At 42.4% G+C, this 27488-nt stretch overlaps 2 protein-coding genes across 3 annotated transcripts in view; one reads left to right on the forward strand and one right to left on the reverse strand.

Annotated features, from left to right (window-relative positions):
* The first annotated feature begins 1344 nt into the window (after window positions 1-1344).
* On the forward strand, window positions 1345-23549 carry LOC310744935 (2'-5'-oligoadenylate synthase 1-like). Of its 2 annotated transcripts, none has more exons than XM_083577017.1 (10): window positions 1345-1428; window positions 2769-2934; window positions 3405-3591; window positions 3725-3915; window positions 5964-6124; window positions 6309-6433; window positions 6618-6807; window positions 7929-8138; window positions 9242-9445; window positions 23433-23549. In XM_083577017.1, the coding sequence occupies exons 2-9, from the start codon at window positions 2770-2772 to the stop codon at window positions 9396-9398; spliced, it is 1386 nt and encodes a 461-aa protein (XP_083433143.1). In that variant the 5' UTR covers window positions 1345-1428; window position 2769; the 3' UTR covers window positions 9399-9445; window positions 23433-23549. The 2 variants fall into 2 exon arrangements, with proteins under 2 accessions (XP_083433143.1, XP_083433142.1); XM_083577016.1 differs by lacking the exon at window positions 1345-1428 and adding an exon at window positions 2140-2194.
* The window catches only part of LIX1 (limb and CNS expressed 1), a 36112-nt gene continuing 18895 nt past the window's right edge, over window positions 10272-27488 (reverse strand). Inside the window, exons 3-6 of the mRNA XM_083577151.1 lie at window positions 23486-23626; window positions 17033-17128; window positions 15055-15132; window positions 10272-12915 (exon numbers count right to left, since the gene is read on the reverse strand). Of these exons, the coding sequence (XP_083433277.1) occupies window positions 12631-12915; window positions 15055-15132; window positions 17033-17128; window positions 23486-23626 (600 nt within the window). The 3' untranslated portion in view covers window positions 10272-12630. The remainder of the gene's footprint in view (window positions 12916-15054; window positions 15133-17032; window positions 17129-23485; window positions 23627-27488) is intronic.

Here is a 27488-nt window from a genome sequence, read left to right on the forward strand (position 1 = left end):
TCAAGGAAATAAACAACTATCTGACTTTTAGAAGACATCTGAAGGCAGCCCTGTTTAGGGAAGTTTTAACTGTTTGATATTTTATTGTGTTTTTAATATTCTGCTGGGAGCCATCCAGAGTGGCTGGGGAAACCTGGCCAGATGGGCAGGGTAATAATAATAATAATAATAATAATAATAATAATAATAATAATAATAATATTGATTGAACCTCTCTATAGCTCAGTTGGTTCTAGTGTGGTGGTGATAACGCCAAGGTTGCAGATTTGATCCCTGTATGGGACAGCTGTGTATTTCTGTATTGTAGTGGGATGGACTGGATGATCCCGAGGTCCCTTCCAACTCTACAATTTTATGATTCTATGAAATGCTGTGCCAGAAGTGAATTTAGGGGAGAGTGACTGGTTCACTTGCACCGGGTGCCAAGCCAAGAGGATGCTGCAGCGAGTGCTGCAACAACGGCTTAGAACATAAGGTGAAAGGCAGGGGGGTGCTAAATTTTTGTGCCACACAGAGTGCCACTGAAATTTGAAAGCCCGAAGTGCGCCACTGGCTGTGCAGTCATCTTTAGGATGTAATTTCCATTTTGAGTCTGGGGGAGGGACTGTTCCTGCAGCACAGCAAAAGGCTCCAGGAGAATCCACATTCCTGCTGCTTCTATAACCTGACTGCAAATTTGTTTGTTCTACAGTGATACCTCGGGTTAAGTACTTAATTAGTTCTGGAGGTCTGTTCTTAACCTGAAACTGTTCTTAACCTGAAGCACCACTTCAGCTAATGGGGCCTCCTGCTGCTGCCGCGCCGCCAGAGCACGATTTCTGTTCTCATCCTGAAGCAAAGTTCTTAACCTGAAGCACTATTTCTGGGTTAGCAGAGTCTGTAACCTGAAGCGTATGTAACCTGAAGCATATGTAACCCGAGGTACCACTGTATTTATTTATTTATTGCTTTCTACAGGAAAAAAAGTTTTAAACCAACTTACAACAAATTAGTAAAGCAATATATGTACTGTAAAATAACCAAAAGTAATAAAATGGTAGGTAGTACTAAAAACATCCATTCACCAGGAACTGACATGGAAAACATTTGTCCCTACCCCAAATGTGGTATACAAAGAACAGGTCAAATATCAAACTATATAAGATCCAAATGGCTGAACAAACAAGAACACCTTTGCCTGACATTTAAAATAACTTAAATATTGGTGGTCCCCTCCCTCTGCCTCTCTCTCTCTCTCTCTCTCTCTCTCTCTCTCTCTCTCTCTCTCTCTCTCTCTGTGTGTGTGTGTGTGTGTGTTACACATCATAATTGCCTCTATTGTGATTTTGGCAGAGAGTAAGTATACAAGAGTGCTGGGCCAGAAATGATTTAGGGAGATCTAGGGAGAAGATTTCAAGCAGAGCTTGTCACATTTGTCACATGGAATGGGTAAGTGTCTGTACACTAAGCTATAGTCCTAACTCCGCTTGCTTGGGAGTAAACGCCAATGAATTCAATGCACCTTACTTCTGAGCAGACATGGTTAGAATTGCAATATGAATCACCAGCTGTGAAAGTTGGGTAAGACTAAACAATGTAAAAATGGAGAAGTCTAGATTACCCAAGCCCCCAAAAAGGTGTTTTTCATGTTTATGAATAAGAAAATGACAAAAGAGAACATTCTGCTGGATTCACATATAACACTAAGCTACACTTAACACAAACCAGGGCTTACAAATCAAGAACAAACTATGGCCCGCAAATGTAGTTAAGACGCTGGGCTGGGTTTGGGGCTCACATTAAACCACGGTCTATAAACCAAGTGGTGGGGGAAATCAAATATTTACCAAAAAGTGTTGTCCAGGTGACCAACAACACTAGCTTTGCCAAGTGGCAGGAACTCCCATAACAAAGAAAGAAAGAGAAGGTTTTGCATCTGATGGATAATTCTTCTTTGCATTGCTGCAAAGCTTCTAAGAGTATAAAAAGGAGCTGCATCCCGTCTTTTTGAAGCTCCAGGGCTGACCAGAGGCGTGATAACTATCAATTCCCAAAGAGAACAATCAACAGTGGAGGCACAAACCACAATTCCCAGAATTCTAAGCATCTGGGGGTGGTACATACTTGAGAAATGTGCTGTCCTCAAAGACTGTAACTGGGAAACGAGAACATAAACACACTTGCTACGAAAGGCAGACAGGATGGCTTTGCCAAGGTAAGATTATTTTTGGCAGAAAACCCTTCCTTTGTAATTTACCCCTTTATAGCGTGTATTTGAAAAACAAACGGGAAAGGAGCAGAAGCACATGGAATAATTTAGGGAGTGGCCACCTTGCTATGTTTCCACAAGCAGAACAGGCTCTGATCAACTAGTTTTGAAAGAATTAAGCTGTATGGTACAAATAATCCACAGGCTCCCTGGAGTAATGTGTTTAGGTTGGCGTTTAGCTTAAGGTTGGCATATTTCAAACAGTGAAAATCTGGACAGAAAATTGTTGAGCTTATTTTGGTAAAGTTTTTGATCTTTTCTTTTGTTTTCGCCCAAAGTTTTTGGAGCAAAATCACAAAAAATGCAGTTTCTAAGATATTTTTATGGAAAACTGGCACTGCCAACATAGGTTGCCATACGTCCAGATTTTCCAGGACATTTCCCCAATTTACGCCCGGATGCAGTATGCCAGACGTATGACACTCCTAATTCAGCTATTCTTATAGTTGAGATACTCTCCCATACCCACCCCCCAGTGTGTGTGTGTGAATAGTTAACTTTTTGTTTTGTCCTTTTAAAGGATGTGGGGCCTAAGACCCAGGTCTTACAACTGTGAGAGATGTGGGAATGACTTTGTCAGCCGCACAGCTCTGAGATACCATTTTCAAGCTAAACATCTTGGGAGAGTTCACTGTGAAACTTGTGGCAAGGAGGTTTTGCGAGAGTGTCTTCTGCAGCATGCAAAGGTAAGGTGGAACGTGTCATCTTCCTCCTCCTTTGTTCAAGCAAATAAATGGTTTTTTGGGGGGGGGTATCTTGGTTTCATGTGGGAAAAAATAGCGGTATATAAATATGAGAAGATAAATTGCTATCCATTTATTTGTAAAAACATTTATCTATCACAAGTTCATGTAGCATAACAAGGTAGTGTACAGCAGTATATACAACAAAATAGAAAATATCATAAAAATAGTACAAAATGATTAAAATGTCTGGCTGATCAAAAATGTAAACAGTTGTATACACCTGTCTACATTAAGAAAGACAAACCTAAAACCAGATATCAAATAAAAAAAGGCATTTTACTTTCTGCTATACCATTTTAAAGACTAGAATACTATCCACATATACTTCCTTGCTCCCATCTGTAATCTCTTTCCAGGCCCTGCATCTCAGCTCAATATATATACAGTTCATCTCTTCTCTTTATTAACAGACTGATCATGAAATGATACTGACCAGCAATCACAGAAGCTACTGGGATATGACTCGTAAGAGGAGAACAAAATTTGTGGCCACGGAAACACTGACATCCTGTAGGATGTGCCCCAGGCAGTTTGGAACAGCCCATGCCAGGGAGTACCATGAGAAACAAGAGCATCACTTCACTGCCAGCAAAAGAGGTAGCACTGCTGTTTTGAATTGCTCGGATTATCAAGGACCACCCGATTTTAAACCTTACTTTTTAAGAGCTTCTCCTCATCCCTTCATTTCAGGCAAAAACTCGTAATTCACCTTGATTTCTCTCTTGTATAGCTCAAATGTCCACTGCGTTTAAACCTGAAAACATATTAGAGTACAAAACACCTGCGGAATTAACGAAATTTGTGGAAGCAAAACTCCGACCAATCTCAAATGCTGTAAGGTGGGGCTGTGCATCAGAAGTTGAAAAGATCATTGAGTTCATTGAAGAAGTGTTTCCATTACCAATTACACATGTTACGAAGGTACTGATGATGCCACATTCTACTTGAGATTGATCACAGTAGTGTTGCACTTCCTGTATCTAGTATTTCATGTCTAAGGACCTTTGCAAACAGTTGAGTGTGTGTGTGTGTGTGTGTGTGTGTTTATGCAATAAATGTGCAATAGTTCCCTCTTCGTTGCACACATCCCATTTCCCTCAAGGTTATCCTGCTGCGAGGATATGCTATTTTATAAGAATTGAAAATGCAATATTTTCCTACTTGGGGGGATATGCAAATCTTCCCTTCAAATACAGCAATGGGCTGAGAAATTTGGGGGCATGAGGCAAAACATTTAAATAAAAAAAGGTGGTATTTGACTAAGTCAGAGTAGGCCCATTGCAATCAATGGACTTTGGTAAGTCAGGATCTTAAGCTGCTTGGGGCTGCTTCATCACTCTTAATTTCTATGTAAGAGAAAAGACGTAAGAAGTTAGCCAAGACCTAGTGACTTGCCATGAATATGTCAGCTGAGAATCTGATATGTACATGCATATACTGTATTCAGGGCAAAGTAAACACTCACATTGACATAACACAGCACAGCAGACTGTGTTGGTGTGTGTTATCTCTATGTCATGAGTGAAGCAGCTACTTGGCTTGCAACCCAATACAATTTATGTTGGGAGCATGGATGGTTCTAAAGGAGGATTAGACAAATTTATGGAGAGGAAGGCTATGTCCTACCTTCGCTGACAGAGACAGTTTGTCTCTGAATACCAGTGGCTGGGAATTGCTGAAAGAGTGCTGTGGCATTTGTGTCCAGCTTACAGGCTTCCCATAGGCATTGTGAGAACAGGATGCTGGGTGAGATGGAACATTGGCCTGATCCAACAGGGTTGTCTAATGTTCTTATGATAGGCCATGTCCCAGGTGAACATCACTTTCAAGAACCTGCATGGCTTAATTGTCTTGTCCAGAGGTGGCAGAGGCTATGCCTGCCCCAGGAGGCAGAGTGTCCAACCAGTGGTTGGAGATGATAGGAAGAACCAGAATTAAGGGAGATGACAGTCCATGATGATGATAGTCAGGAGTCTGGATTTCAGGAGAAACAAGAGGGTCAGATACATGGACAGATCATTGGGAGCAAGCAACTTGTTCTGATGAAGTCCTAGCTCCAAAGGAAGATTTATATCCTTATGGGCCCAGGTTCCATGCTACCCTCAATCCATAAGGAGTGGAGTGGATAACTTTAAAGGACAGCTCTTGGGTTTGGATTCAAGCACTTGTGTGTCTTTCCCTTACTTTCATCTCTTCCACGTATGGGAAAATGGGAGGTGGCTAACATAATGAGACTTCGTTCATTTTGGGGTACGACATGCACAGGAAGTATTATGACCCCATCTGCACTATACATTTAAAGCAGTATCATACCACTTTAAGCAGCCATGGTTCCTCCAGGGAATCCTGGGAACTGTAATTTGTTACGGGTGCTGAGAGGCCCCCATTCCCCTCGCAGAGCTACAATTCCCAGAGTCCCATCAGAAGAGGGAGGGAATGCTGAACCATTCTGCTAGTTGTATCTTTGTAAGGGGAACCTCCTAAGAATTCTAAGTGCATTTAACAAATTCCAGGATTCCTTGAGGGAAGCCATGGCTATTTAAACTGCATGATACTCCTTCTAACTGTGTGCTGCAGATGGGGGGCCTATTTCTAGGTGCTATGGCACCAGGGTCTCAAGGTCCAGTTCCAGGGTTGAGATCAGGGACTGGGTCTCACTCTTCTGCCCAAGTTGTGGTGGGTAAGACAGACTTAACTGCTCCTCTTGTGTATCAAAGTCCTGTCTGATGCTTGGAACCAGAGTCATCACATTAATGAATATGTGATATGGCCTACATTATGGGAGCCATTCAGAGTCATCTACTCCATAAGCAGTGAAGCAGTGGCCTCCATTTGTGATCCAAAGTGATGCAGGTTGCCTGGGTTGAACAGCTGACACATGGCTAGTCTTGCTCTTCCTTGGGAACATTGGTACTAGGTGGGTTAAAGTCAAGGACTAACCAACTTTCTGTTAATATCTTACGTAACAGGGCGGTTCATATATAAAAGGAACTGATGTGCAAGATTCATCTGATGTGGACATAGTTCTTTTTAGCGGTGCCTTTCAAAGTTTAGAAGACTGCCAAAGAAAAATTCCCGAAGTACTAGAAGAGTTAGGGAAAAGACTAACTAAACCTTCCTGGATCAACAGGTTTGGACTGAGATTCTCCCTTCATTTCCCCCAATTATTGTAAAGTCATTAGCATGCCACTGATTAACAGTTAAATTCTAACTATGTCTACTCAGAAGTAAGCCCTATGAAATTCAATAGGGCTTACTCCCAGGTAAGTAGAGGTAGAATTAAAGCCTTATTCTCCCCTTTCTTTTCTACTTAGGGTAATATTGCAGGAAAGGACACCATTTTCCTTAAGGTTCTACTTTAAGTGTTATAAAGATCACCACGGCCACTTGTTTGACATAATGCCTTGTTATGACATGTTTGGGCCTACATTATCAGCAGGTAAGAGCTGGCTGGGGGTGGTGTCTCCCACCCCCTCACTGTCCAATAATACTTATGGAGATCTACCTTTATTGTAATTCAGACTGCAACAATATTTCCATTAGCCCGAAATCTGTCCGATTTGATTTAAGAAATGGAGACCAAGGGAGTGTCATTAGCCTTATCTCTTGTTTGGTGTTAACAGGTTTAAAAGAGAGCTTTTACCGCAAGCTCTCCCACTGCAGTGACAGTGATAAAATCCAGCTGTACACTATGACCCTGTTGAAGCACCAAGTTGAGTTTGTCAAGGCGTCAACAGAGAGGGTGAAAGATCTCATACGTTTAATGAAGCACTGGTTCAAAACTTCATTTGCAACACCAGGAGAAGAAAACAAGTAGGTTGCTCGTATCCAAGCACAACTGAACTCATTTATCATCTCCTCCTCCTCCTTCTGCTGTTGCCATTAAGCCCTTAAGCAGTTCCCAAACTTTGTTCCCCATGAACCACTTGAAAATTGATGGGGTTCTTGGCAGAACACTTAATGGTTTTTCTGCCTGCTGTAGCAATTGTAACGTACTGTGCCAGATGCCCCATGGCCACCTGAATGAAGTTCATGGACCACTGCTGGACCACTGACCATGGTTTGGGAGCCCTTTGATTTAAACAATTTATACACAAGAAATGCAATGAAAATAAAAAAATTGGTTAAGGCTATAGTATCACAATTCAGTTTAGAATGCCTGCTGGAACAAAAAATGTAAGTGTCTTCAGTAAGTGCCAGAAGTTCAACAGAGAGGGAGCCTGTCTGACCTGGTTGGGCACACAATACAGAATGAATAATAATAATAATAATAATAATAATAATAATAATAATTTTTATTTATACCCTGCCCTCCCCAGGCAAAACCGGGCTCAGTGAGGCTAACACCAGGTAAAAACAATTGATTAAAACACAACTTAAAAACAAGATTAAGTACAACATTAAAATGCAGCCTCATTTCAGTAATGACTCCTGATGGATATGAATTGCACATCCAAACCATGGGAGAACACTATCAGTTACTTCTCTGTAAGTCTCAATAATCCCGAACCCAAGTTGTTAAGGGCCTTGCAAAATAACCCAATAATTTGGATCCTGGCCTAGTAGAGTATGGACAGCCAATGCAAGCTTTTGAGTACTGGACCAACTTCAGATCCTTCTGTTTTCCCAAGGTACAATGCAATCTGTAGATTTTTGCATTGTTTCAACCTCTTGTGAGCGAGTGACCCACACATTTGCAAAAAGAGAGCATACATACCAGGGGGGAACAATATTTAATCTACTGGTATATTTTCTTAGCTACTCCTGGCTTATCATTCTTTGCAAGGGATGGATATTAAATCAAACGGGAGGCCCAAATTGGATTTTGCTACTGTCTCTCCAGCCTTTATTTGATCTACAGCTTTTGTTTTTGACTGTTTCCTGTGGCAGCTCCTTCTGTGCAGCTGCTAAATGTGTGCTGTGTGTGTGTTTAGGTTTCGCAGGCTCCCTTCCTCCTACGCTGTGGAACTCATCACCATCTATGTATGGGAGCTGGCTGGGAAACCAATGTTTTTCAGCTATGTACAGGGAATGAGAGCCATCCTGAAGCTTTTGGTTCAGTATCAAGAAATCTGTGCTGTATGGCACAAACATTACAGACCCAATTTTCCAATTTTCCAAAAGGTGTTTCTAAAGCAAACCAGGTGAGTAAGCCCATTATATACTTGTCTGCCTCTTTAGTACATGCTCCCAGCAGCTGAAATTTAGTCTAGAGCTTCCACTGCTAGGAAAAGCTGATTCCACCAACCTCTCCTTCCCAGAGCCGTAGCGAGGTGATATTGTGCCCCTGGCAGAACCGTCCAGATTGCGCCCCCTACTCATGGACGTATTAGTTATTCTTTCTGCCTCTCCTCCACCCCACTCCACCCATTCACCCTCTATTTAAAAGCTTTTCTTATGAGGCAATAATCAATATTTTTATTTATAGACATATTTATGGACATATTTTTTGGCTGATTTTGCTCCCCCCTCTCACCTGCACTTCTGGGAGGGGCCCACCTCACCACCCCGTAGCTATGGCCCTGCTCCTTCCCCATCGTCAGCTTACCTTGGTGCATCTCAGTCCCAGTCTCCAGGACCCTCTCCCCCCCCCCCCACATTGTCCTGCCAGTTCATGACATTGAATATTGCTTGCTGGTGCTGTTGTGGGGTGGGGTGGGGTGCTTTCTTGTGGCTTTTTGCTTTTTACAGGGCCTTTGATTCTGTGAAGGCCATTGCTCATAAATCAACCAGGCTGCCCTGCTGCTTCCTTTGTCTTTTGATGTTTGTTCCCTTACCAGAACAAGAGCAATGTTGTACTTTGTTCTGGAAAATGTCTAGTTCATACTGCTCTCTCTACACACCCACCCACACAAGTCCAGTTTTGTGTGTGGCTCCTGCCTTCATTCCTGGACTTGCAATTTCCCATGGTTTTGGATCTGTGCTTTCTTCACCCAAGAAATGACATCACTTCCTTTCAGCTGATGCATTCAGCTGATGAATCTTAGAATCATAGGTCGAGTTGGAAGGGACCCTGATTATCGTCTAGTCCAACCCCTTGCAGGTGCAGGAATATGCATCTGTCCCATACAGGGATTGAACCTGCAACCTTGGTGTTATCAGCACTGGCTGAGCTATCCAGCTCAAGAGGACTTGAAACAATATGCTCTGTGTGTGAAAACAGCATTGCATTTGAATGTACTGTAAAAGAGGCACCTAGCACTTCCTGTCTTTGTTCATATGGACAACGCCTCTCTTCCTCTCGTAGGCCATTTGTTTTGGATCCTGTGAACCCAACCTTTAATGTGTGCGAGAACAGCAATGCCTGGGACGAAGTAGCTCATGTGGCAAGGCAGAGCCTCCTTAAACCGCTCTTTAATGGCATCCAAGCAAAGGAGCCCTGGCTTTTTGCAGAGAACTGGTGAAACCAAACCTGGCCTCGCTTCCGGAAGAATGGGCACCCAGTGTTCAGGTACTTCCATGGGAAAATGCCAGTGTTGAAACTGATGAAAACAGGAGAGAGAAAATGGCAAGTCGTGCACCTGCTGTGTGCAATGAAACTGCCTCCTTTGGAGGAAAGCAGCTGTGGGAGATGCTGATCTGAAGAGGAGAAGGTGCTGAGGTAAAAGGGGGTGGTTAACCCTTCCTACAGCCATCCATTTTCCTCTGCTACCTCTCCTCCTAACTTGCGTTTGCTCCCGTGGGGTTCCAGTCCCATGTTTGCAAGATAACTATAGGTCTCAAACATTGGCAAGGTTAAAAGCAGTTGGTGTGGGAAGTTTCTGAGGGGAGAGCAGCAGGTGGAGGTAAGAGGAAAGATGAGTTCCTCTCTGGCAAACATTTTATCAACCCCACTCAGAGAGAGACAAAGGGCCTTTCAGGCTTCACCAAAAGCAGTCTGTCTTTGGTTGTTGAGTGAAATAGTCAGCAAATAAAACTACGGTAACTTTCCCTTTCAAAAACAAAAATCAGTGTTGCCCGGCCAGGTGTTCTTTTTTTTTTTTTTAACTTGAAGGAAAAAAATGGTTGCAATTTTATGGTTCAGGAGGTCAAGGTTTTAAGAATTGCTGCCAAGATTGGAAAAAGTCAAGAATATTTAGGTTAGAAGTAAATAAGAAATGTGCATAGGTAGGGTTTTTGGGGGGGGGCGGTTACTTCTCCATTGACATTCCATAGCATGTTTAAGCTTAGTGATTTAAACATTACTTTTTTCCACATGGACCATAGAGAGAAGCAGCCTATTGTAATGTTCGCATACAATATGTGGAATGCTCGCAATAAGCACATATTTCCTGTAATGTTTTCACAACGGTTTATTTTACAAAATGATTGCCCAAATACAACACTTGAGTGAGATCAAATAAGATACAGAAGATTTGAGGCAGTAAAATACTTTTTTAAAATTAATGGTTGATTCTAATTCCCAGTATTATATTTCTTTACCATTTGCTGCAGTAGACACATGACAGCTATAGATGAATCTTGAAAGAACAGTCTGGTTTCCTTTTTGCAACACAGTGTTGATAACTCATTGTCAAGGGCTCTTCATAATACGTGCAGAGCTTTTTTTCTAGAAAAAGAGGAGCCGGAACTTGGGGCTTTTGGGGGGGGAACCCCACTGCACCAGTCGCCATGCTATCCGCAGCCACCTGTTCTGTCTGGAAAAAAGGCCTGAAAATGTGTATCTGATCTGCTTGCAACGGAAATTCCTGTAAGAGTCACAAGTACACAACCAGCAGAAAGGATTGGCTGAATTGTGCTTGATAACCAGAGCAGTGTTTATCATGACAGTGGAAGAGATAGCTTAGGTTAGAGCCAAGGCAGGCATTGACAACATCCAATAATTTGGTTCAAATTTAGGAAGATCTTCACCAAATGCTGAAAATCATGACCAAAATTGTAAGTCATTGTTATTATTTACTTCCAAAGTACAGTTGAACTTTCTCAAATTGTTGTTGTTGTTGGATCAGGGATGGGAAACCTTCATCTCGCTGGCCTAATAGGTTAACCAAGCCTCCCCAGTTTTGACTAAGCCACACCTGCCCATCTTCCATACAGTGTCTTATATAATGTCAGGTGTGGGGCAAGTAAGATCTCGCTCAGCTGAAAAGATTTGCAGGCACTGGCGATTTCTCAAAAACCTGGAACCCAGAACTTAAGCTGACAATTTTGTGACTAAGTTGGTTGGCCCTCAGCTGCAGCAGCAGTACAGTCGTACCTTGGTTGCCGATTGCCTTGGAACTCGTACGTTTCGGCTCCTGAACGATTAAAAACTGGAAGTGAGTGTTCCGGTTTCCAAATAATTTTCGGAAGCTGAACGTCTGGTGTGGCTTCCGATTGGCTGCAGGACGCTACTGCAGCCAATCAGAAGCCGCGCCTTGGTTTTTGAACAGTTCCGGGAGTTGAACGGACTCCTGGAACGCATTCTGTTCGAGAACCAAGGTACGACTGTACTTCATTCAGTGCTATTAAACCACCCTGAATCATTCCTAAGCTGTTTTTCTCATTTGCTAAGGAAACTAGTATAAGTGTAGTGAGCAAAACAAATTAAACATGGTTGTCTGTTTCCCTGCCAAGAAATAAAAGCAATTCATTACATTTACCCTGCAAAAGGGTTGATTTCATCACACATTAATATTATCATTGATGTTGTCAGTTGTTCTTTGATGACATTTTGATGTTCAGAAACGGAGTGGCCCCACATGTCTTACTACTGGGGCATTGAAAACTGAATGTGGCCCCGGGCACAGCCAGCCACTGCTTCCAGGTGCTGATCAAATATATTGTTGTCTTTTTCTCATTTGCTGTATTGATACAGTACAATGAGCAAAAATAATGAAAAGTTGAGATCTGTGTTCCTATCAGAAGCAATGGACTTGCCAATTGCAAATACTGGCCTATTGCAGTGTTGTTATTTTACTTACTACTCATATAAACAAGAAAAAAAATCTACACAGGTTTTGCTGTAGCTAATGTATTTTATTATCAGGACTCAAGTTATTTTTCTAGAAGAATGTCCGCGTTGGTCATTTTTCAAGTATAACAACTGGCTTTCTGCTTTTGTGTCATAGATTTCCCTAAGTTTAGAAGCCTATTGTTGTTCCTTCAACCACTACTTTAAATAACAATATATATATATCTATCAACCGGCAGTTTTTGCTTATTGCAGGGACATTTCACTCCTTATTTCTGTACACCTCTCGGATGTATTAATTCAATTCACATACTAAACAATTCTGCCACACTTACTTTGATTATGCAACGCTATTAAATGATTGTTGCTGTTCTTTAAGAAGTTACAAACCTAAGCTATATTTTTTTATAAAAATAATAATTCTAAAAATCTGTCTTCGTCACACAGAATTTCACACTGTAATGCAGCTTTAGTTGTTTCACATGCAGTGAAACAGGAAGCATGTGTGAGTAATGCTTCTTCTTCACGCATTCTGTGAACTTGCACATGAGATGTGTGGATTCCACATGCACCTGGAACTCATGCTGCTCACCTGGGGGGGGGATTTAAGAGTTTCTGCGTTGTACATTATACAGTCAGATGAAGGCAAGCTGTTGTTTCACATTGATCTGAATTATCCAGGATTAGCTCATTACAGACCAGCCTTGCAAACCTGTTTCATACAAACGGCGCCCTAGGCTGCCCTAGCGATAGCCACTTAGGGCTAGACTCATACGATCATCATTTGAAGAGGCAGCGGCTTGATCACTGTACAGCTGGCTCAGCGCTAAGCCCAGTATTTCCTTTTTCTCTTTGTAAAACCGCAGCTCTTGTCCAGCTTTCCGGGTTTCTTCCAGCTCTCGAAGGGCCACTTGCAGCTCTTGTGAAATAATGCCCGGAGTTTCTTGCTCCTTCATAAGCCAGTCCAGAGCCATGTGACTTCTCATCCTTTCATCCAAACTGTACTGGGAATAGTAAGAGATCACTTCCTGTTGCCCGTCCAAAAAAAATAAAGAGTTAGCAACAAATACACCATTGCTTTGTAGTGGGGTAGGAGAGCTGGGGGGGCAGGGGAATCCCATCTGACAACCAATGTGTTCCTTTGGTTTCAGATAGTACATGGGTAGATGAGTCTAAAAAGCCTGGGACACACATTTTCATGACCCTGTAGCATAAGGGTACCAGATTTTATTTTCAATGAATTCGGGGACACTTCAACTTCCAACTAAATAGATGGATTTTGCCAGGGAACTGATCTGTAAATCCGGGGACTGTCCCTGGGAAACAGGGACGTCTGGTAAGCTTACTGTAGCAGCCATGGTGGTTTATTTACCAGCAGTAATGTACCGTATTTTTCGCTCTATAAGACGCACCAGACCACAAGACGCACCTAGTTTTTGGAGAAGGAAAAAAAGAAAAAAAAAATTCTGAATCTCAGAAGCCAGAACAGCAAGAGGGATCGCTGTGCAGTGAAAGCAGCAATCCCTCTTGCTGTTCTGGTTTCTGGGATAGCTGCGCAGCCTGCCTTCGCTCCATAAGACGCACACACATTTCCCCTTACTTTTTAGGAGGGAAAAAGTGAGTCTTATAGAGCAAAAAATACGGGATTTAGTGTTAACTCTGGATATGTATACTTGATTCTGACCAAACTAAGCCTCTTAGAGCACAATATACATCAAGAGGCTTAGTTTGGTCAGAATAGAGTATACATTTCCAGAGTTAACACTAAATACATTACCTCTGATACTTCTAGCCACCATAGCTGCTAAAGGGCCATGAAGATTTGTGTCCTGGGCTTTATAGACTTGTCTACCCATGTACTATCTGAAACCAAAGGGGCACATTGGTTGCTAGATGTGAAATATATTGGCATTATTTCCAGCTCTCCTTCCCCACTATTCTAAAATAATGGGTTAGGTTCTGCTCTGGGATCTTTCGCAACTGACATGGACATTTCAGAACAGATATTGGAAACATGTTTGACTGTGGAAGTCAAACAAATAAATTGTAGTTAAGGTAGCTTGAAGAAATTCTAGTTGTGCAGGAGCCTGGATGTCCAAAAGCAAGGGCTTGCCCTGCGTGACCTGAACTACTACTCTTGCCCCATTACTATTTGAAATAATAGAACTTGAAACCCATAGCAAATTTGGTTTTGTTAACCTGCTGCTCCATCATTCATTCATGCTTCTCTATCTAACCATCAGCTCATCACTTGGGTTTAAGGACATTTGAAGAGTCCTGCTGGGTCAGACCAAAGGCCCATCTCATCCAGCACTCTGTTCACACAGTGACCAAGCGATGCTCATGTGAAATCCACAAGCAGAACTCTCCCCACCTGCAATTCCTGGCAACTGACATTCAAAGGCCTTTGTCTGTTTGGTAGAAGTGAGCATAGTCCTTAATCACTGGGTTATTTAAAAGAGATTAATTTTTCATGTAACTGAATATGCAGGTCTTAACATTTTAAGAAGACAACTCATTACATAATTATTTAAACGTTAATTAGGCAATTATGAAAGTATATAATTTTTAAAATGCAGTGGTGTTTTTTTTATTAAAAAACCCATTAATATATTTATAATACAAATTACATAATTCTTTAAAAAAAAGAATTATGGGTTGCATCCAGGGAATTCATCCTGTTATCTCAAGCACTTCCACCTGTGCAACAGGACTTTCTCTTCGTTTCTTCTCCCCATGTCTTTCTTCCTCCCCAACTGCTCTGGAAGGTTGAGAAAACCATAGAACAGATTTGGGGAGAAGGGACTCAGGATGGGAAGTCCACTGTGTAGATAGAAGTCCTTGTGCTAATGGGACTTTTTGGATACAACCCTAGGTTTGCACTTGTCCACTAATGGATCCTTTTAAACCTAGAACATCTGTAACGACATTACAGTCTTTAAAGAGGAATCTTAATTTGTGGACACACTTAACTTGGGAGGTGTCTCAGACTCAATGGGACTCACTGAGGGCCTAAATTTTAAAAATCCCACTGATTTCAATTCCCATCAATGGCACCTAAGAATGGACCATGTCTATAGAATGTAAGGAACATACTGGGTAGAGGTGAAGTGAGTATAGTTTTGCTGTTGGGGAAACGAGTGCACTATTAGTGCTGTGTTACTCACTTGTCGAGAGCACTTTGTTTCACGCAAAGCTTTGAGGCTTCCATTCCAGTGCAGCAGTTGAAAGACTATCATCAGTTCCTATGGAAGAAAAACCAATGGCTTCTGAATGAACTGCTTCAAAGTAGAATCTCTCTTTCAGTATGTGAAACAATAGTGGGGATTTGCTGTGGGAGAACTGGGTTAGATTCAAATGTGTTTTTCCATCTTGAAAAGCATCATGGAAGGGCTGTTTTGGAACCTCGTGTTCCAGCCATGGAACTAATTCCTCCACCTGCACAGGAACTTTGTGTGAGTTCACAAGGAAGAGCCATTATCTAGTCTTTCTGTATTGCCTTCAAGGTCATTGCTCTAATATGTCTGAACTCTTTTGACTTTCTAGAACATTATTGAATGCTTATATGTGGATTAGAGTGGAACCAAGTCTGAGTCACACCAGATCACTTGCCCTTCAAACAAAAAGCAAAACAAAACAAAAACCCAATGTATGCTGCTCTTAAATTTGTTGGAATACTGACATTTACCAAGAGAGCAGCATTAATAACTAGAGAGAGATTCTAAAGTATGTACTGAGACAATTATATTTTCTATTAAAAAGGTAAAGGGACCCCTGACCTTTAGGTCCCGTCGTGGCCAACTCTGGGGTTGCAGCGCTCATCTCACTTTATTGGCCGAGGGAGCCAGCGTACAACTTCTGGGTCATGTGGCCAGCATGACTAAGCTGCTTCTGGTGAACCAGAGCAGTGCACGGAAACGCCGTTTACCTTCCCGCCAGAGTGGTACCTATTTATCTACTTGCACTTTGACATGCTTTCGAACTGCTAGGTTGGCAGGAGCAGGGACCGAGCATGGGAGCTCACCCCGTCACGGGGATTTGAACCGCCGACCTTCTGCTTGGCAAGTCCTAGGCTCTGTGGTTTAACCCACAGCGCCTCCTGTGTCCCATTTTGTCTATTAGGTAAAGGTAAAAGGACCCCTTTTATCTATTACTGGCAATTATTAGTTTAACATTGCCTATCTTTTTGTTACTTCTTTAAAATTATAGAACAACTTTTGTAATTGCAGTATTATAAAAGTAAAGTTATTCAGTGCACCATGGAAGTACCTGGAACAATGATTATGCCCCTCTTTCTTTATTATCTTTTATTGTTTTCTTGGTCATTGTCTTAGGCAAAAGGATGTAGAAAACAATTTGTAAGAGTGGACCCAGATAAGAATTTAGACACTGCCTTCATAGCAATGGGGTTACAATGGGGCATGTGTAAGCATCACCATTTGTCTGAAATGAGACTTAAATTGGAAGGGGTCCAGTGTTTCACTTTATGAGTATTCTGTGTTGCAAACATGCTGTCATCTGTTCCAGAAAGGCACAATCTTGCCTCCGCTTGGATATTCTATTGCTATGTCAAACTTCCATGGTCTGCCTTTCATCAGACACAAGAAAAACAACCATCAAAAGCAAAGCTGGTATAGCTATACTTGTAAAGGAAATTTGTTCATGGGGCAGATTTTGAAATATGACTTGAATAATTTTTTTGGAACATCAAGTAGTATCAGCTTAGACTGCTTAGTTAGTTTTCCAGTACACATTTAAATCACTGTAAAGATGAATAAAGGGTAACTTCTCTCCAACTGGAATCTAATCTGGAAAACAGGGTACAAAAGGAAAAAGCCAAATCAGAATATATGGAAAAAGCATGTGCACATACACAGCCGCAAGCCTTATTTAGTTACTTTTGCAAGTTCATTTTTCAATATTCAACTGAACATTTTCAGATGCTGCTTTCTGTCCTACTCTGTATGAATAGCATAAATGTTCATGTTGGAAGAAATGGAGGGAGGTACAAAACATAAATGAAGCCATACGTTTTATTGAGGCTGAGATCCGTTTTTTAGTAAGTCATATACCCACTGAACACGGCATACAGATTGCGCTGCAAACCTTTAAAAAACTGGCTCGTCTGAAAGAATTAAATTGTACCTGAAATTCCAGCATTGTCTTCCCCATATTTGATTCCAGCATATAATGATAGGCTCCAATACTTGTGCTTGGGTCATCAGCATCATTTAAAGTACCCTTTAACAAGAATAAAGGAACTTTCTGAATTACATAAACACATTCTTAGGTGGGGAAAAATGCAAACCATTTCCACATCCTCAGATTACAAATTGGATGTGTTCAGACATCAGGCTAAACCATAGTTTAGAATGATAGAACAAGTTACAGGGAATTTTGTGCTTTCTCCCTTCTCTCTCTTCTGGCATGGCCACAAAGAGGAATTTGGAAAATTTCTCTTCCAGTTTCAATTAACCATAGTTTAGCAAGTTTCTGAAGAATCCTAAATTATGGAACTAAATTGTGTTTTAACCAAAGCACAGTTAGCATTAAGCACAGTTTGACAGGTTCAAATGACTGGACAGGTTGCAATTAATCTAAACCAGAAGCTCACGTTTCTAGATTCCTCTTTGTAGTTATGCCAGAGTTGGGAGAAAGTTGGGAGCCTGAGCTTCACTGTAGCTCATTCTCATAATGCTCAACTATGATTTAGCATGTTGCCTGAACTAGGCCATTTTCTACTACAAAAGCCATAATAAAATCACAGTATTTAATGCCTCCCATTACCACCATCATCTGGGAAATGGAACACAACCATTCACAATAGCCTCTTTTCCTCCCTTCCTTTCGGCTACAGACCAGGGTATAACATTGAGACATAAGCATCATCATGGCTAGTTTTAAACCACATATATTTCTATGTGCATCTTCCTAAAATAAAACATGGTTTTCTGAAATGTTCACATCTTCCTTCAATGATGCTGAAAGAGGATTTTCAACAACTGGAATATAAGGCGGTAACTTATAACCACAACTGGGTGGTGGGAGCTAGTTGTGGTAGGTCTGGTTTGAGTTTGCCTTGGAGCAGCAGCAGATCTTAACAACAACAAAATCCACCAAACAAGAGATTCTGTTTGGTGTCTTCACCATCTTAGACCAGTTTACAAAGCTATATATTTACTTACTTGCTTAGTAAATCTGTACCTAACATTTTTGCATGTAGTCCTCAAAGCAGTTCACAAAATGAATAAGATACAATGGAAGTGTTAAAAGCCCTACACTTAAAGCAAAACAAAACCAGCCAAGCAGAAACGGGCATATTGTGTAGCTGGTTTTTTCACCTGCCCTTCTGTCTCTTGGATTCTTTTCCACAGAGCAGCTGGTTTGAGATGGAGATGTTTATGTGGTGATGAAGGGGACAGTCCAGCTGGGACAGTTTAGTTTAGTTTATTAAAATTTCTCAGACAACATTTTCTAGAAGAGCACTCTCACAATTAAAATTTCCCTGGTTAAAAACAAAAGCAAGCAAACAACAAATCCATAAAATATTAAATTCGCATGAAGTCATTAAACAAAAAACAAACAGCACATTCCATTCCATCAATGGTCTGGAAGTAAAGTAACATCTTAACCTGGCACCGAAAATATGATAACATGGGCATCCAGACAGCACTTCATAGACATAAGGGCCACAACAGTTGTCTCCACACTTACGCGGGGGTTATATTTTTGGCCCCCACATGCATAACTGAAATTGCATAAAATGGGAGGCACCCCACTTTAATAGGGAGGGCGAGCAGGGAGGAGAGAGAGAGAGAGAATCTGAGACATAGGAACTGCTGGGGCTGCTGATGGAAGTCACTCTGGGCCACTGCATTGTGCACCTTCCCTCGCTTGGGGCTGCTGCCCCCAACCTTCCCTCCAATCCCATCACAGCAGGTGAGCAGCCATACTGAAAAGGCCTTCTCCCTTGAAACCTCCATTCCACCTTTTCCCAGAGAGGGTCATCAGGGGGTGCCTGAGATGTTGACTCTCAGGGTACAGGCATTCCATCAAGTGTTACAAACAGGTGCTTGGTTGTCTTTGAAGGCTGTCATTGTCGTTGAGGTTGCAGTTCAATGCAGAATGACTCTTACACTTGGAATAGGTATGGAGATGAGCATCTGCCCAGTTTTACAGCCAGTCTGGGGTGCAATCAAGGGTCAAAGAGGAACTCAGACCCACCAAGAACCTGCTCATCCTTCAAGAGGTATGGCTCATACTTGCAGAGCAGGTACCCATGGCCCTCCAGATATCATTGGACTCTTAACTCCCACCAGCTGCACTCAGCATGGTTCGGAATGATGTAGCCCAGGCACACCTGTTGGGCCACAGGTTCCCCATACCTATTGTGGATTCAAGTTACTGGAATATATAATATGCAATATTATATTTGGTAGGGCAACCCATTAGCATACAACAGCCCTGTAGACGTGGAGGACTGAAGCTTTAGACACAGTGGTTTGTTGTTTTCCATTCGGAGGGACAATTTGTGAGTCAAATGCTTATAATTCTTCTCATAATCCTTAACGTTCTAGAGAAGCTATGCAGAGCTGAACCCAACTCTGTACACAAGACAGTTTCTTTAGCAGAACTGTCAGCAAATTTATAGCTTTTGAAATGCAGTAACATTAACACACTGCTGCTGAAATATTTATGCTGGCTTTTAAATATCCCAAGGGACATCTGTCTAAAACTCTGCAATTTTAAGCTTTTCGCCTTAGAAAATTTCCATTAAAAATGATGAATTGCATTAAATGAACCTTCTTTTTGAAATCATTTCTAAATAAATCATAGTCCATTTTCCAAAATGTATGTATGGGATTGTCCCTCAAAAGGGCATGAGACTCGTAAAGCTCAAGAAGAAAGGCATCCTTTCATCCACAAACCAGATATACCCCAGGCCTTCCCCACTGCTCTGCAAATACACCAACATTATAAGCTCTCCTCCTCCCACCTCCCCAGAATCTTATAACTTTCAATCAAAGAGGAACAGTTTCAAATTGTGTGTCTCACACTGCTCTTAACCCTCTTCCCAAGTCGTTTCAAATCTCCCGTTTGCTTATCAGCAGTTCCTTCTGCACAGATGGGAGGATTTTGTTAAATCTTCTGGAGTCTCAAGCATCATATGTCTTTCACTGAGCCAGCATTTAAAAAAAGGGGAAAAAAACTTTCATGAATTTTGCTCTACTTTTCAGTGGATTAGCAACATGCTTCTCCTGATCTGTATTTCCCCCCCTGCTGCCAATGACTAAAAATATTGAATCTGAGCAACTTGTAAGAAGCTGTAACACGCCTGCAATAAGATTACTGATTTTTAACCATTGCAAACGCCTAATCCACATGGACACGTTTTCAGCATGATAATGGGGGATAAAGGAGAAATGACTTCCATCCTCTCCCTCTTAGTGATATATCATTTGAAATTCAGTGGGAAATGGGGGAAACTTGGTTTGAATCTAGGTTATTATATCATCCAGACTTCTCCAAACTGGTGCCCACCAATGGCCTTCAGTTGTCTTTTAAAAGTAAAATAGTTGTTTATTGCCTTGGCATCTGGTGGGAGGGCGTTCCACAGGGCAGGCGCCACTACCTAGAAGGCTCTCTGCCTGGTTCCCCGTAACCTCACTTCTCACAGTGAGGGAACCGCCAGAAGGCCCTCGGTGCTGGACCTCAGTGTCCGGGCTGGATGATGAGGTGGAGATGCTCCTTCAGGTATACAGGACCGAGGCCGTTTAGGGCTTTAAAGGTCAGCACCACCACTCTGAATTGTGCTCGGAAACGTACTGGGAGCCAATGAAGATCTTTCAGGACCGGTGTGATATGGTCTCAGCAGCCACTCCCAGTCACCAGTCTACCTGGCACATTCTGGATTCATTGCAGTTTCCAAGTCACCTTAAAGGTAGCCCCACATAGAGCGCATTGCAGTAGTCCAAGCGGGAGATAACTAGAGCATGCACCACTCTGGTGAGACAGTCTGCGGGCAGGTAGGGTCTCAGCCTGCGTACCAGATGGAGCTGGTAAACAGCTGCCCTGGACACAGAATTAACTCCTACATCTGGTGAACTACAACCCCAACCTTCCATTACTATTGGCCATGTTACAAGGGGCTGATGGGAAATGGAGTCATTCAGCACCAGAAGGGCCACAGGTTCCCCACTTGTACTTTAAAGTGCAGAGAGTGATTATATACTGGGATTAATTGCACCTTAGACAGATTTGGGGGAAGTTAAAATAGATGGCATCTCTAGTTTCAAGATGTTCATACGTGCAGATTTAAGAAACTTGAAACCTGGGCTGACATTTACAGAGTATCACGGGACTTTCTGATAGGCTTTTAACTCGGTACATTAATTTCTGATTATTTGCAGAGCAATCCCAAGGCTGTGAGTGCACTTAGCTTTTAATAAATCAATAATGTGGGTGAGGTACTGAAAATAAGTTCCTCTCCAATAGAATTAGCTTGCATTTACCTAGTGCTTCTGTGTCTATATAAATACATACAGTAAATACTATGCTACGTGTGGCGCATACAAGGAATCTGTATCCATTAGTAAATGCAGATGTTTCCCTGAAAGAACCCAGTAGCTGAGGACAATCCACAGCATCACCAAGCCAGCCCACGCAAACTGAAGCTAACCTCAAATGCAGATGTTAGCAGTCTGATTCGGTTTCGGCATTAGTGACAAAAGCTCCTGCCAACTCATTTCCTTGCCAGAGGCAGTAACACAGTAGAGAAGAAAGGATTGAAACAGAGATGTGGGAAAGTGAATGGAAAGACTAGGATACTTTATAGCACTGGTTTAGTCTTGAATATGGTTGCCATATTTCAAAAACCAGGACACCCCGAAAGTTGTTGAGTTTTGTTTTTTGTTTTACAAAAACACCCCCCCCAAAAAAAACCCCTGTGATTTTTTGATTGACTTGCCTAAGATCCAGATCACATTTTGGAAATTCCTCCCGGACGTCAATTCTGCCTTTGAAATCCCAGTAATGGCAGCCCTAGTCTTGAAACCATTGCTAGCTTCCCTTATATTTTATTATTCAATCCAAGAGTGGATGTGGCCCTGGGGGAAAGTAGAAGGTTGCAGGTAGACATTTCTGATCTTTTATCCGTAATGACATTGCTCTTAACTAATACTCTAAACAATGTATGAGTGAGGGTGGAGCGTGCATAACTTTTCCTTTTATTGGGTCGACGCGGGTGGTGCTGTGGGTTAAACCACAGAGCCTAGGACTTGCCGATCAGAAGGTCGGCGGTTCGAATTCCCATGATGGGGTGAGCTCCCGTTGCTCGGTCCCTGCTCCTGCCAACCTAGCAGTTGGAAAGCACATCAAAGTGCAAGTAGATAAATAGGTATCGCTCCGGCAGGAAGGTAAACAGTGTTTCCATGCGCTGCTCTGGTTCGCCAGAAGCGGCTTAGTCATGCTGGCCCCCTGACACCGGCTGCCTCGGCCAATAAAGTGAGATGAGCGCCACAACCCCAGAGTCGGCCGCGACTGGACCTAATGGTCAGGGAGGGGTCCCTTTACCCTTTACCTTTTATATCACAGTTCAATGTAATAACTTTAAAGAATTACCTTGCCAGATTAAAAATGTTGTGGATGAAATTGGCTCTGTCTCTGGAACTCAGAGCAGTGGGCTCCATCTTCCCTGCTCCTGCCAACCTAGCAGTTCGAAAGCACATCAAAGTGCAAGTAGATAAATAGGTACCGCTCCGGCGGGAAGCTAAACGGCATTTCCATGCGCTGCTCTGGTTCGCCAGAAGTGGCTTAGTCATGCTGGCCACATGACCCGGAAGCTGTACACCGGCTCCCTCGGCCAATAAAGCGAGATGAGCACTGCAACCCCAGAGTCGGCCACGACTGGACCTAACGGTCAGGGGTCCCTTTACCTTACTATTGATTGATGAGTCATCTTGGAAAGGGGAACTATGTCCAAGCTATATACAATGAGATGCATTTTCCTTTGATACAGGCGCACCAGCTCTAGGGGGCCGAGGTGTCTTCAGCCCCCTCAATATTTTGTTTGTACCCAATTCATCTCTTATCTCTCGTCTTTCTGGAGAGAAGTTGATAATTGTTGGGAAATATAAGAGTATGTCTTGTTAACTTCTCCTCCAAGCATTATGTGGTTACTAAAAACATTGCCTAATGGATGGGGCCACCATGACCTGCCGTCTATTTGCAACAGGGTCTAAAATATTTTCCATGTTGACCGAAGTTACTCATGGTATGTGCAGCCACTTAGACTAATAGAAGTTTAGGGAAAGGACGGGACTCCCTGGTTGCAGGAAATATAAAGTTTATCCACATTTCTTGGGAGGGAGATCAGCCCAGATTAACCACTTCCCAGGATCCTTGACCTCACCATCAGCCAAGTGGACTCCACATGTGAAGGAAATGAAGGTCAAGAAAAGGCACATGAATCATAGTAGCACTAGCCTATCAATGGAGATACTCTTATCTGGAATCTTACATTAATTATTGTCTTCCTGTTCTGCAGTTTACCATAAATGCAGCCAATGACAGCATACAAAGCCATGGAATTGAACTTACACTGGTGGATGAAACAGCTTCCTGAACGCTCTCCATAATAAATTCCTTTGTGATCCTGCGACAAGGCAACTCATTGAAGAGAGAATTGATTAGCGCCACTTTTGCTGCATCTCGTCTTGCTTCGGCTCTGCTCAGGCAGCACTGAAATAGAAGTCAATGGTTGTAAGAGCTTTGCAGGATGGGTTTCCTCAACTGGTAAGAGAGAAGCATCCAAACACCATAGAACGCTTTGTCGTTTATAATGTGATGAATTGAAATATTTATACCACCATTCCTGAGGGATGAGTCATCCTGAATTGGATGCTCCCACCCAAGTTTCTGTTGACTTTCCCCCCTTTTTGATTCTACAATTCTCTTTCTTTTGTGCAGGCTCAGATTTTCCCCAAATGTTCTTGTCAGCCTATCTCAAAAAAGGCTATAGCACACAGTGGTGTAGTTAGGTAATTTCAGACTGCGGGCTTAATGCAGGGGTTGCCAACATGGTGCCCATGGGCACAATGATACCCTTGAAGTCTGGTACCAATGAAGCCTCTAAGTCCCTCTACCTCATCCCCTCTTGGCATTAAGATGGTGAGGGTGGTTAGTTTTTCTCCCATGACCTGAAGAAAGTCCCATGGACCAGACAGAAGGGCTGCATTTGGCTTTCAGGCTCCTCTCCCCTGGTTTACCAGGACCACCTTAACACAGCAACCCATGGAGAGGAGCTCACACTTACTTTGTTCTTCCTGTGTCCTTTTAGCACCTTTTACGAGGTCATCAGCACCCAGGATTGTGGTTAAGGTATTTCTTCCTTAACCACTGTTATGCCTACTGGCATGGTTGCTCGAGAGAGAACAAGCAAGATCCTCACTGATCTTTTCAAAAGGTTTTATTATCCGTGCAAAAACATTTACAGTGCAGAAAGTCTCAATTCCATGTCTTGCTCAGTCACTAGCAGAATCTGAGAGTGGGCAGTCCTTAAACTTTCCCCAGCAGAGTAGTCTCTTGACCCCCATCCGACGCCTCCCCTCTCTGCGCATAAACCTACTGCGCAGAGAGGGCGTGGGTAAAGGGGGACCTGCCTCCCCCTCACTTTGCTCATGCACAGTGTCTTGGCTCTCTCTTGCATCCTCCGAGCCCTGCATCTCTTCCCCACTAGAGGCGGAGCTTCCCTCCTCCGCAGAGGAAGTGCTGCTTCTCACGATCTTTGGAGGCTCCTTCCACCTCCCGCCTCTGAGCTGATGGCAGTTCCCTGACAACCACCATCTGTAACCATTGGTAAAACCTTGGCTACAGAATTGAGCCTCACTGAGCTAAAAAAGCCAGGGAGGAACAAAGCAGGTGTGAGCGAGCTCATTCACACATAGTTTGACTGACCATGACGTGCCAACAAGGCCCATGTATTGAATGCTTCATATCATCTGTGAGACCCACCTCCTTCTTGGGTTAGAATTCTACTCCTGGCTTCCCAGAAACACGTGGGAACTCTTTGAGTTGTGAGATATGGGATACTGGAGCAGATTGTCTGAACCATCAGGGCTATTATGTTCTGAAGGGACATTAAACATTTATTGGGTTGGTCTGTGTTTATTATTCCTAGCTTGAAAAGGGTGGGGGAACCTTATGTAAAATTAAATGTCATTTTCCTCTTCAGCAACCATTTTTAAAACTGTATTTTGATAAGTCCACCTATATCTGCTCATTCCACGAGGAACATAACTCACCAAACTCCTATATTAGCTTCAACCTTCTCTTGTGGGTTAAAATGAATGTTTACTTTTTCAGATTCCAAGACAAAATTCAGACTTGTGTGCTTTTCATAATAAACGTTATAATAGAAACCTATCCAAATAATTTGGATTTAAACCATCTTTGTGAAGATTAAACCTAGTAAAAGGAAAGATAAAAGTAACTATTTATTTTAAGTAAGACCAGCAAAGCAGCAGATCAAAGAAGCTGCATAAGTCTGAAAGCAAATGGCAAATCTTTGCAGGCCAAGAGATTTACAAATCAGGAATATTTTACTTCTCTTTCTGAAAGTAATAGCAGACAGAAAAGCTTAAGCAAATTGAGAATTATTGTTTAGCTCCTTGACACATGACTTTCTCCTGCAGCCTTCTGTAATTAATTTCCCAAAATATTCCTCTCGCAATATAAATAGTTCATCCTGTGAAAGCAGGACTCATTGGAACTTATGTGAAATGAGCCCTGAAGAGTTTTGTTAAAAGCTCAACCCTTTAATTTTTCTCAGGGCAAAGATGTCTACAAGGACTGTTCAAAACAAGTGTTAGAAAAAGTATCGAAGTAACAAGGCAGGCCAGGCAACACACAGCTGTGTCTTCCAATACCTTGCTGTTTTTGCCTCCCAGCATCTGCCGCCTGAGGCGGACACCTCACCCTGCCAACTGGTAGGGCTAGTCCTGATTGGCTCATGCAACGCACTTTTCATTTATCGGTATATAGTCTATTGCATTGTGATAATAATAATAATAATAATAATAATAATAATAATAATAATAATAATTATTTTATTTATACGCCGCCCTCCCCAGCCAGAGCCGGGCTCAGGGTGGCTAACACCAATAAAATTACAATAAAAACATAATGGGGGGGGAGAGAACCAATTTAAAATACGGGTTAAAATACAATTTAAAATGCAGCCTCATTTTAATAGTAGCCCATAGATCAAAACCATAAGGGGAGGGAAACATAAGGGTCAGACTGAGTACAAACCAAAGGCCAGGCGGAACAGCTCTGTCTTGCAGGCTGTGGAAAGATGTCAAGTCCCGCAGGGCCCTAGTCTCTTGTGACAGAGCGTTCCACCAAGTCGGGGCCAGTACTGAAAAGGCCCTGGCCCTAGTAGAGACTAATCTAACCACCTTGAGACCTGGGACCTCCAAAGTGTTGTCATTTGTGGCCCTTAAGGTCCTACACAGGGCGTACCAGGAGAGGCGGTCCCGTAGGTACGTGGGTCCTAGGCCACATAGGGCTTTATTATGTACTCTTTCATAATATATTCTTCAGACCTTTGCTTCTACCTTACATGCTATTTGGGTAACGGGGTTGCCTTTGCATCTTTCGCCATTTTTTTGTTCCAAAGAGCTTACATGCATCTTTTGCTCTAAACTTCTGGGATCACCCTGAGCTAAAATAAATAAGCCCCCAGGATGCTTTTGTTCTGGGATGCTACTTGCCCAATTTGCCTCAGTATTTGCCAGAGTATTCCTTCGTATGTCAAGCTTGGCTCAGTGCCTGCAATGAATGGCCTGGCTTGGGAGAAGCGAATCCAAAATCAGTTATGGGATCACTTTGCTGCACTCTGTGCCATTAGGGAGAAATGGAGGGGAAAACTAAGCCTTCTAATTTCTGCAAGGAGAAATGAAGAACGAAAGACCGCAGAAGTGAACTTGTTAGTGCAGAAGTTATTATGGGAGTAGATTTGGCAGGAGATATTTTATCAAATGCACACACGTTGAGTAAACAAGCAAAGTAAGGATTTGCTCTCTGGTTTTGAGTGCTTATTTCTCCTCTTCTGTGAGGCCAAGGAAAAAGAAAGATTGGTATGGTGGAGAAGTCAGATAGGTACACAAACTGAAATAATAATAAAAAACCCCAAACCCCATTATCCTTCTGTGTGGTCTGTGGTCACAATCAAGCCATTGGTTTGACGCTGAGTTTTCAAGCATATCCTTCAAGCAGCATTTTAAATTCTGAAGAATAGTTTAAGAGGCAGATTTTTAAATCTGAGGAGAAGAACTGCTGATAGGCTCATCACACATAACCCTCCAATGTAAATTCACACCTTTTAGCTAGTGCTGCTATGCTAGGATAAACATTGCCTACATCACCCAAATCCACTAGAACTGAAGGAGAATTAGCTAGTGCTTAGAGAAGCTGTTGCACAGCAAATGCGGTTTCTTCTAACTCCCTTTTTTTAAAAACACACATCTCAGACAATCTGGATACTTCTCTGTAGAATCTGAAGGATTCTGAGCGAGCTCTGACAAGCTCCTCCTTTTAACTT

This window comes from Podarcis filfolensis (assembly GCF_964270895.1).
Source record: "Podarcis filfolensis genome assembly, chromosome: 11".
Taxonomy (NCBI): Eukaryota; Metazoa; Chordata; class Lepidosauria; order Squamata; family Lacertidae; genus Podarcis; species Podarcis filfolensis.

Coding starts and splice junctions, on each gene's coding strand:
- LOC310744935 (XM_083577016.1), top strand. Junction 3,592..3,724: donor CTTCACTGCCAGCAAAAGAG/GTAGCACTGCTG, acceptor TCTCTTGTATAG/CTCAAATGTCCACTGCGTTT. Junction 6,125..6,308: donor AAACCTTCCTGGATCAACAG/GTTTGGACTGAG, acceptor TTTTCTACTTAG/GGTAATATTGCAGGAAAGGA.